Source organism: Nicotiana attenuata, chromosome 6 (genome assembly GCF_001879085.1).
Source record: "Nicotiana attenuata strain UT chromosome 6, NIATTr2, whole genome shotgun sequence".
NCBI classification, from domain to species: Eukaryota; Viridiplantae; Streptophyta; class Magnoliopsida; order Solanales; family Solanaceae; genus Nicotiana; species Nicotiana attenuata.
The window spans coordinates 8219625-8230050 of record NC_031994.1 but is presented as its reverse complement, the minus strand read 5'-3'; the positions used below and the strand labels follow the sequence as shown (position 1 = coordinate 8230050).

The 10426-nt window shown below is 36.3% G+C and overlaps 1 protein-coding gene across 1 annotated transcript; it reads right to left on the bottom strand.

Annotated features, from left to right (window-relative positions):
- On the bottom strand, positions 858-9738 carry LOC109226580. The gene is made up of 13 exons (XM_019391383.1): positions 9048-9738; positions 7772-7924; positions 7470-7682; positions 7295-7384; positions 7031-7150; positions 6216-6485; positions 5378-5540; positions 4672-4749; positions 3695-3795; positions 3337-3507; positions 2492-2566; positions 2256-2360; positions 858-1503 (listed from the first exon to the last, which is right to left on the bottom strand). Exons 1-13 carry the CDS (start codon positions 9441-9443, stop codon positions 1165-1167), a joined length of 2274 nt encoding a protein of 757 aa, XP_019246928.1. The 5' UTR covers positions 9444-9738; the 3' UTR covers positions 858-1164.

Sequence of the window (10426 nt, the reverse complement as noted above, 5' to 3'; positions counted from 1 at the left end):
TTTAGATTAGGATTAATGGGCTACGAGCTAAGAACCCTTAGCGTTTTTACACCTGAACACAGTAGACACTAGAGTGTAACGCTTAGCTTCAAGGGTTGAATCTTGTTTAAGNACTACCTGAACTTTCATCTCGTTAGTGATGGCTCGATTTCCGACCACCTTGTAATCCCTACCCCTACCCTATGTATAACTAAAAAATTAAATAAAGAAAAAGAAGGGTTGTGCTAGAACAAATCAAGAAACCAAAGAATCTAAATATCCCAAATGCTTTGGCCAATATATATATATATATATATATATATATATATATATATATAAGATGGATATTAATGATTGATGAATTCATCGGTTCCAGAGTGTGGTGATGCCTCGTATGATCAAGGTGGTCAATTGAACACCATTCGCCGAATAATTATATTGTCTATATAAGTCAGATATTACCCTATATATATTTATGTTAAATATCCTTAACGAAATTCTTACCTTTAGCAACGAGTTCTCGAAACTGTACCTATTGAAGGGGTCTATCATATCTTTAGTATCTTTTTATGGAGTTTAGCCAGAATATGCAAATAAACTAGCATTTGATCTTAATTAGTTAAAGGGTAATTGAGGAGTTAAATTTTTGGAAAAATTGATTTGTGAAAGAATAGATGAGTAAAGTTTTAACACCTATATAAAACGGAATTCAAAATTCAAATGAATATGGTTTCCCTTAAAGTAGAAAAATAACGATCAATATTTCACAGTAAAATAAAGGGAACGTGGAACAAAGAGAATGATATACAAGATCCATGCACATGCATATCACTTGTAACGTTTGAGTAAAAACGCATGAATTATGAATATGTAATGAATAGCCAAAATAAGCCGAAAGCTGTAATCTGTCTTGACTTGGTATTTTCTTCTCCCCGATTACAAATATCCAAAACCAATTCAAAAGGTTATTTACAATAAGTTGGTAGCAATTGGCAACATTCTTGACAATTGCTTAGTAGAATAAAATATGTACCTATTGACAAAATGTTGTAATACAATTGATACCAAACACGGGGAGAAAAAAAAACTCATGAAAAATGTTCACTATCATCTAATTGTATACTCTCTCATTTTTGACACAACATACAACAAAATCTTGTGGAATTTAAGGCTTATAATTTGTTCTCACTTATCATTTCCACAGCAGCAGTATTGACAGCAAGCAAAGCAACCTAAACATCCCAATGCACCTAGCAATTGTGAGAGTGCAATTGCACACTGATGATTCATCTTAGAACATGTCCTAATACAGCAACCGCAACAGCAGCATATACCACACAATTTTACGCAACAATTAGACGTTGCTTTTGCGATAATCTCTGCTGCTTCGTCCTCTGACTCGATGGCTCCAGGAGGAATATTCTCAATCGTCGCTGTGAGGTTACCAAAACCAATGCCGAGGTAGTGTAGCAGTATCGTCTTCTCTACTATACGCTCCCCTATCTTCTCAGCATCAGAATGAACCTGAAAGACAACGAGTATAATAATGAAATGAACTATTTTAGCAAATGATAGTTAATTCTGAGTCTTGTGTCTATTACTCCATTACGAGAACACATGTTTCTTGACAAACTCAGACTTGTTTTCTTATTAGTCTGGTATGAGGTTTCCCTTGTTGGATTTCAATGCAGTGGCAGAGCCACCTTATCCCAAGGTCCAAAAACTTACACTATGTATATATATATATATACTCCCCTTGACTTTTTCGTGTGTCTACTTCTTTTTATTTTGACACCCCTTAGTGAAAATTCTGACTCCGCTACAGTTTCAATGCCATAAATATTTAAAAGTACCCTGACAATGAAGTAAATACTAGACTATGGTTGCTTGACTCTTTATGAAGATTGTCAAGAGTGACGCGAAAGTGAGCTTCTAGAGATGGCGACTACTCATGTACCATGTAAATGAATGAGCTACAATAAAGGGCAGCCTTGTGCACTAAGCTCCCGCTATGCGCGGTACGGAAGGGCCGGACCACAAGGGTCTATTGTACGCAGCCTTACCCTGCATTTTTGCAAGAGGTTGTATTTCCACGGCTTGAACCCGTGACCTCCTAGTCACATGACAACAACTTAGAATGAGTTACAATAGAATAGACTAAATGAAAAAGTTTAGTCATTTGTGGAACCTGAGGTTACCAAATTGTCTACTCAGAATTGTTGATCTAAATATGTCAGAATGTACTGAAATTGAAGCTCAACAAATTCCATGCGTACCTTCCTCTTCGTGGTTGGCTTAACGACTCTTACTCTTTCTGTCGATACCAATGCCATGCGTGCATATTCAGAGACTACTGCATTTTGTGCACTCATTTTTGCTATCTGTCAACAAAGGAGAAGGGCTCAGTAATGTGAAAACTGCATGAGAACTAAGCCAAGAATATAAAGGGTGAAATAATAGGATCAGGATAAACGATTCATATATTCAAACATAAAAAGTAGAGTTCAATAACCTTCTGTGCGAGATCCTTATTTTCCGTAAACCAGGCCTGAGCCGTGAGTATTTCAACCTGCTGCTTTACCATTATCTGCATATTCAATATAACATAAATAAATATAAAACATGAGCATCTTAAACCAAGTGCACTAATTTGGAAACTGGAAATCAATAGAGTAATATGTATTTCAGCCGAAAGCCATAAAATGTTCTCATCAGTTCAATCAAGAATCCGGACAGATAAACTGTTCACTTAAAAGTTAAGGAACAAACATTCAAGTTTACCTTAATATGGTATCCATGTAGTTCTGTACCTGACTCATACTTAAAAGTTTAACCGACCCTTTGCTGATAGTACTAACACCGGAAATTTTCAGTTGACATAAGAAGAGCCTGTTAAGGAAAGTGAACCTTTCCTTTTTTGTCTTACCAATAGCATAGCAATAAGATTGAACATACTAACTATTATTGCTATAAATATGTATATATAGTCCATATTGGAAGGGCAACCCTTCCTCTTGATCTAAAGTGCGAAAAGAAGGATCCCCTTTTTCATGACTTCCACTTATCAATTCCAGCCTAAAAATGCGAGCATATAACTTTGCACAGTGAAACGGAGTGCAGGAAAACCTTCAATAAGATGCATACGAAACAGTCTCTAACCATGGAACAATTCTATGGTTCGCATGTATATGAATGGCCATCAGGCAAATAGGGACAATATGAATACTGGGATGTCGCTAGATCATGCATTTCTTGTGATTTCGTTTTTACTCTTGGGACGAAATATGCAGAATTAAAAAGCTATAAAACATGTCATTTCTGTTGATAATGCATATATAACTGAGTTTGCTTCCTTACCTTGTCAAGAGGTATGTCTTTGGACTCAATCTCTTTTAACTCCACAGAGAAATTACTCATGTCTGCTAGGATTCCTTTAGCTTTGATCATCTCAGGAAATACTCCTCGGTATCTGCCCGATAAGACTATTGGTTCCTCAGAAGACAGGTCTGGAATTTGAGAGGGAAATACCTGTCATGAAAATTTAAATGTCATTATTAAAAATATGAAATTAGAGCTTCCATTCCATTCTTGAGCTATTTGTAATTGCGTCTGTCTGTTGAAACAACAGATAAAACTCGTAATAAAATATTACTATTATACTATGTTTAAACAATCCAAGAAATGTTTGTAAGAAAATATATATTCATATGCGCACCTCAAATTCTTCAAGACCATCAACGTTCTCAAAGGCAATATTCGCAAGGATGACGGATGATGCCCTGGAGAACAGCCTCTCCAAACGATCTTCGAGTGATTCTGAACAATCACCAACACGAGAAATGGCATTCAGTTTCAGGTCACAACTGCTATGAATTTGCATAACAAAAGCAGGCAAGCTATGTCTAAGTATCTCTAGCAAAATAGGACCAAACGCACTGCTTCAAAACACCAGCCTTAGAAACAATATTTTTGGGAGACACTTGGAAACTACATCTACATGATAAAAAAGCATTTTCCTCGTGATTACAACAACAACAACAACAACAAATCCAGTGTAATCCCATAGGTGGGGTCTGGGAAGGGTAGTATGTACACATACCTACCCTACCTTACCTACCCTACCTTATAAAGATAGAGAGGTTGTTTCTGATAGACCCTCGGCTCGAGGAACAGTGAAAATAAAGCAACCAAGCAACAAACAATAGTAACAACAATGTAATATGGCCTCACTGACGTCGGCGTTGCATGAGCATGGCTGGCCCAAAGGGCACGGCCAAGTCCAAGACGAGCACGACCGTCATATATTTTCCTCATGATTACCCAAAGTAAATTGTGCTATTTTTCAGCTACCAGATATTGAGGGGCCAGATATGTAAAATTTCTAGACAACAATATAATGACATCCATGTGCTCACGATAGGACAATATTAACCTCCATCACAACAATAGAAAATCTTTGTTTAATTTTGGAGCATTATCGATACAATTTGGCGGACATTAATTGGAGTATATGTAGGAATCTACTAGTAAGATCTTGTACTTGATAGTAAATGTGCAATTAATTATGCAGAAATCAAAAGGTAATAACCTTATAGCAAATCAATTTAATGAAATCAAGAGATTCAATCATGTGACAATAGCATTTGGGCAACAGTTCTCAAAAGAAAAACTTTGTACAAGTAAAAAACTCACCAACGTCTAAAGCAGCATCATAATGTCCCCGACTCATCAATGCTAGTGTGCGCAGAAAATAGTGGTTGCAGAACAATCCTGAAAAATATCTCAAATTAGAATCAGATGTTGAAAGAGCATATATCTACTGCACTAAGGAAAAATTACTTATTGCAGAAAGAGAATCAAGGCACAAAGTTACGAAGCAGCATGCGACCATTCAGATTTAGGTGTCTACAATGAGCAGCAATGATATGGCAATGAGCTAGTAACAGCCTAAAAACAAACCTGAAGACCAACTGCTTACTAAGTTTGTAAATATATAGTAGAGCAATAACAAATGCAAAACTAATGTTACATGGATTGAGAAGAGTTTTGAGATAACGTTACGTGGCTTTAAAATGATGACAATTGCAAGCTATTCGAACATGGACTGGGAAGTTTTGAGACAATGTCACTCAGGGGCGGATGTAGTGTGTTAGTGACGGGTTCAATTGAACCCATAACTTTCGACACGGAGTAAAAATTTGTGTAAAAATTCTTATTGTTACAAAAATAATAGATATGAACCCATAACTTCAAAAATATAATGGGTTCAATGCTAAAAACCTTAAAAGTTGAATCCATAGAATTTAAATCCTGGATCCGTCTCTCCCTGATGTCACTTGGTTTTAAAACAAAGCATAGAGGAGATCATGGGGCTGATGATGCTGCACATAATGCATACCTATGCCAAACGTGTAAAGTCGTGGGCGCATTGTTCTGTTCTGTGTTAGATGACTCTTCATGAATTCACAGATCTGTCTTTCATCTTCAACAGCTCCGTCCGTGATGAGGAAAATGATAGGCATGGACTCTCCAGCATTAGATTTAGATAACATCCCTATAGCCTGATAAAGGAACAAGGCACTGCTGTCAGATTTGTCACAGAAAAGGATAGATATCTACTTTTTTGATTTAAGTAAAAGTTCGAGATCTCGATCAATCAACTACACCTCAATCCCAAACTAGTTGGATTAGCGATACAAATGCTCATATCCATTCAGCTCTATTTAAGTCCATTCCAATCCAATGCTAAATGATTTGTCTTTTAAGGAAAATTAGGATTCTCTAAAGCCGCAAGTTCTCGAACTCTCGCCTTTTCTTGCGAGATCAAGGGTTAACGAAGTTGTTAACAGAGATTATGTAAATGTAATAAATGCATTTATCTGAGATAATACAGGAATAGGTGTTATATCATGACAGACCACTAGACCAGCATCTTAGTTCATGTAAAATTTAAAAGCAAAGAACCGTACTAATTTACATAGTTGTTTACAATTAATGATAAATGTAATAAATGCATTTCCTCAGAGCTGCTGTTCATAAACATAAACTAATCGTCAGATTTACGAGTTCAGCAGCTTCATCAACACAAGGCGGAACACTATCACTTTTCTTTTCATTATCTTTAAGTAAAAGATTGATATTATCCCAGGTTTCATCTGCTCCAACTTGAAACTAAGAATAGGAACACTGATAAATGGTAGCATACAACTGAAAAGTCAATGAGAAGATAAGATAACCTGTTTCAATGGATTCAAGATATTTGTACCGCCACCAGCAATAAAGTTCATGTCAATCCACTGAGTTGCATTGTCAATAGCCTCTTTGGTTGCAACCTCTAGTGATGATGAAAATAGGTACTCTTCACTGTTGAAAGCGATTATATTAAACAAATCTTGGGGATCAAGTTTTGATAACGCTGCAGAGAGAGCTTGTTTGGTATCGTCGATTGGTTTTCCTTTCATGCTCCCACTTATATCAACAACAAATATCACTTCCTTTCTGAAGACCTATCACAAAATTCGAAGGAAATGAAAAATATATAAAGTTTCATTTTTTTCCTAAAGAGAGCAATAACATTCTCATTGCCAACCAATTAAAAGAAAAGAAAAAGAGGAACCTTAAGAACCAAGAAGGAAAGCAAGTCGTCATATTAATCAAATATATGAGAATCTTTCTCGTTCCAAAAGCACATTTTAAAATTGAACAAACAAAGGAAAATAATTGTTTTACTTTTTATAACTTAGATAACATAAATGCGCGTCAAATCATCTTCTTGATGTATTAGTGAGTTATGCATCGACAAGGATGATCAAAATCTGCAAATATTTTGTAGCTTGCAGTTAAACATGTTTTAGCAAGTTAACCTCATCTTTTGCCCTGAAAGAGCAAGTAACAAAAAAATAGTACATAAAATCATTTCTATAACCGAAAGACAATTTCTGGATTCAATAGATGCCAACTTTAGAAGAATAACTACAACTCTGTTAAGAATTAAACTTCTGGAGCAATCATAAATGCAAAAGTAGGCAATGGAAAAGAAGAGTTATCATACCGTTCTACCCTCCTGGACACCTGGAAAGAGATAGCAGCAGAACATCTCTCTCTGGTCAGTATCATGTTGTGGCGGCGATTGCAGAAGTACATTGCCATGGTAAGTAGGAGTTGAACAAATCTGAAAAAACAGTGACGACTAATGAGAGAGTTCCACACAACCCAAATCTTTGGAAAAGCTTAATAATATCGCTTTAATGTTGCTACAAGAGATTTCAACATATTTGATAAATAAACTATTGCAACATATTAATCTAGGGCATACCTTGTAAGTAAACACAACGTCGCTACTTGACCAGTTAAGGACATCAGTTTCATAGAACAAGCGCAACTTTCCAGCTTTGTGTTCTTGCTCCTAAAAAAACCAATATTGACAGCACTGTCAAAGTTGTTTCATCTATCACAAATTATAAATCAGTAGAATGCAAGAAAAGCTTCACCTTAAGAGGGTGACTGATAGTCTTACACGAAACATTAGTCCCCGGACCACAATTAACATTTAACTGTATCTTTTCTTTCTTAGACATCTTCTTTCCAACTGGAGTCACGTATTCCGGGAAACTATAGGGTATGTTCAAGTTAAATTGGCCATCGCGATACAATAACTTTTGAGACCATCTAATTGTGACTGAGATACAGGTTCCACCATCAATCTGGAAAGGTAATTCCATTAGTAAAATGAACAATCATATATGAAACAAGGAAGCAAATTATATAGGATCGGATACAATTAGAAGTTCACCTCTGGTATTGTAAGGGTAAATATATGGGGCTTGAGAAAGCATCCATCTTCAACTTTGGCTAACTTTACATTTTCCCTTTCATCATCTTCGGCGACTAGTTTAGTGCTGTAAGATTTCCTTGGTAACTCAACGTCGACACCTAGAATTGAACCCTGTTAGCCAAATAATGCATCACTTGAGGAACAAACAATCAGCAATGTTTCACTTCTGTGAAACAAGAGAATGGTAAGGATTCACAAAATTAGTAAGAATTCAACAAGCATTTCCCAAAATCTACGCGAGTTGAAACAGAGAATTTCTCCATTCAGAGAAGTTCTACATTAACTATTAAGGCTTAAACCAAAAAAGAATACCAAGCTCATTGCTTTCAAGTTATATATTCCTTTAACTTCCAAAAGCTTTTGACTTGTAGGCAAATTTGTGCAAGAACTTAACCAAAATCAATGAAACCTATGAAACCCAGTGTATTAAAAGCCACTTCCATGCATTTTTAGCAAGTTTTTATATTTTTTTGCAGTAACAGCTAAAAGATATTTACACAATCAAGTCATGTTAAGAAATTTGCAGCTAACGCTTTATAATTAGCATTAATTGGTAACCTAAATAGTACTTATATGTGATAACATGTTAAAATACATTCATAATATAATAAGAGTCGTTTCAAGCCTCAAACAGCCTCTCTACTTTCACTAGGTAGGGGTAAGATCTGCATACGCACTACCCTCTCCAGACCCCACTTGTGGGTATATACTGGGTTTGTTGTTGTTGTTGTTGTTTTGTTTCAAGCGTTCAAACCCTCTCTACTTTCACTAGGTAGGGGTAAGATCTGCATACGCACTACCCTCTCCAGACCCCACTTGTGGGTATATACTGGGTTTGTTGTTGTTGTTGTTGTTTTGTTTCAAGCGTTCAAACCCTCTCTACTTTCACTAGGTAGGGGTAAGATCTGCATACGCACTACCCTCTCCAGACCCCACTTGTGGGTATATACTGGGTTTGTTGTTGTTGTTGTTGTTTTGTTTCAAGCGTTCAAACAGGTAGAAGGATAGTCTGGTGCTCTAAGCTCGCGCTATGTCCGGGGAAGGGCTGGATCACAAGGGTCTATTGTATCACTAAAAGGAGCAAATTCTATACTATTGTGCAAATTAGCTACCATTGTTAAGGATTAATGTTAATCATAGGGATTTATCTATAATTACATTTTAATTGAGTTGTCACTGCATACAACTTTAAACTCTTACAATAAAGGAGATAATAATAAATTTCCGTAATTACCTGTTCGCCCATAGGAACAGCAATACGACAGTCACAGCTACGGCTAGTCATGACGCAATGCAGACGCCACGAACCCGTAACGGTAATAACCGCCGTATCAAAATAACAATCAGCCGCAACCGAAACGCCGTTCATCTGAAGCGGAATCAAAGCAGGTGGATCGCACCTGCCATGCACGTGAGGTTGATAACTCGGAATATCCGGGTTATCAACAATGGCAGGATTCTCAACCACAGCATACATCATAGGTGACGTCGGCAAATACGATTGCGTCGCCTTATCCATTGCCGTCATTGGCTTAGGCGGCGCAACCGCACGGTCTTTGCCGAAATATATTCGTTTTGATAGCCTTATTCCGTCTTCTACGCATTTCACAAATTCCTCTTGATCCGCCATGTTATAATTCGCGGCTCAATAAAATTGGTCGCCTAATTTCTTAGAAGGAGGAGAAAGAGGTAATAAGTATATAGAAAAACTATGGTAAAGATAATGGAGAAGAAGAGGATTTGGAAAATGTGCCTCTTCTTCTCTGGATCAAGCTAACTTCCCGACGCCGACCGACGTTTATGGTGTAATATTTTGCATATAAACTGTGTCACGGAGGAAGTGTCGGAAGCGAACACGTTCTTGCCACGGTTCCAATGGCTGCCACCCATTCTTTTTTTCTTTTTTTTTTTCATTAAAAAAAATCAGGTATAGTTTCTCACTTGTAATTTGGTTTGACACTCGGACTCAAAAATTACAGCTTGTTTGGAAGATTGTTATATAAAGAATCATATCATATTTTATTGTATTAATATCGTTCTGAAATATAATATGTTTGGATAAATTGTACGTAATGCCCTCCGTTTCAATTTCAATTTAGATGAGTTAGTTTGATCCAGCACGGAGTTTAAGAAAAAAAAAGGCTTTTGAAACTTGTATTCTTAAAAGCTTAAGTGGTAAAAGTTTTGTGGGACCATGATATTTTTGTGGTTATAAAAGCTTCTCATTAAGAGTAAAATGAAGAGCTTAAAGTTGAATTATTTTCAAATTTAAAAGTGTGTCATTTATTTTGGAACAGACTAAACAGAAAAGTACCCCGTCTAATTTGAAAGGGAGGGAGTATTATTTACCGTCATTTCGTGATGTCATGCTTCAACAAGATGAAGAATAAACTTGCAATATTATTAAAAAAATATGGCGCGAAGTAGAACTATTGTATAAAAAGAGTGCTCTGATTCATTATTTGAGAGCATTACCAAAGTGTTTCAAAGGTGGGGTTATCTTGACGTAGGTCTGTCTCTTGCCTAGATCAACCTAAGTTAAATGAAGTCTCTATCATTCTACTGAAAAAATAGGGTAAAGGATAAAATATGATTATTTAATAATAACGAAAG

Bases quoted from the DNA above. Each gene is read 5' to 3' on its own strand.
- LOC109226580 (XM_019391383.1), bottom strand. From the start codon at position 9,443: ATGGCGGATCAAGAGGAATTTGTGAAATGCGTAGAAGACGGAATAAGG. The intron at 7,683-7,771 runs GTGAACTTCTAA...TTACCTTTCCAG, and splicing joins TTACCCTTACAATACCAGAG to ATTGATGGTGGAACCTGTAT. The intron at 7,385-7,469 runs GTGAAGCTTTTC...TGGTTTTTTTAG, and splicing joins CTATCAGTCACCCTCTTAAG to GAGCAAGAACACAAAGCTGG.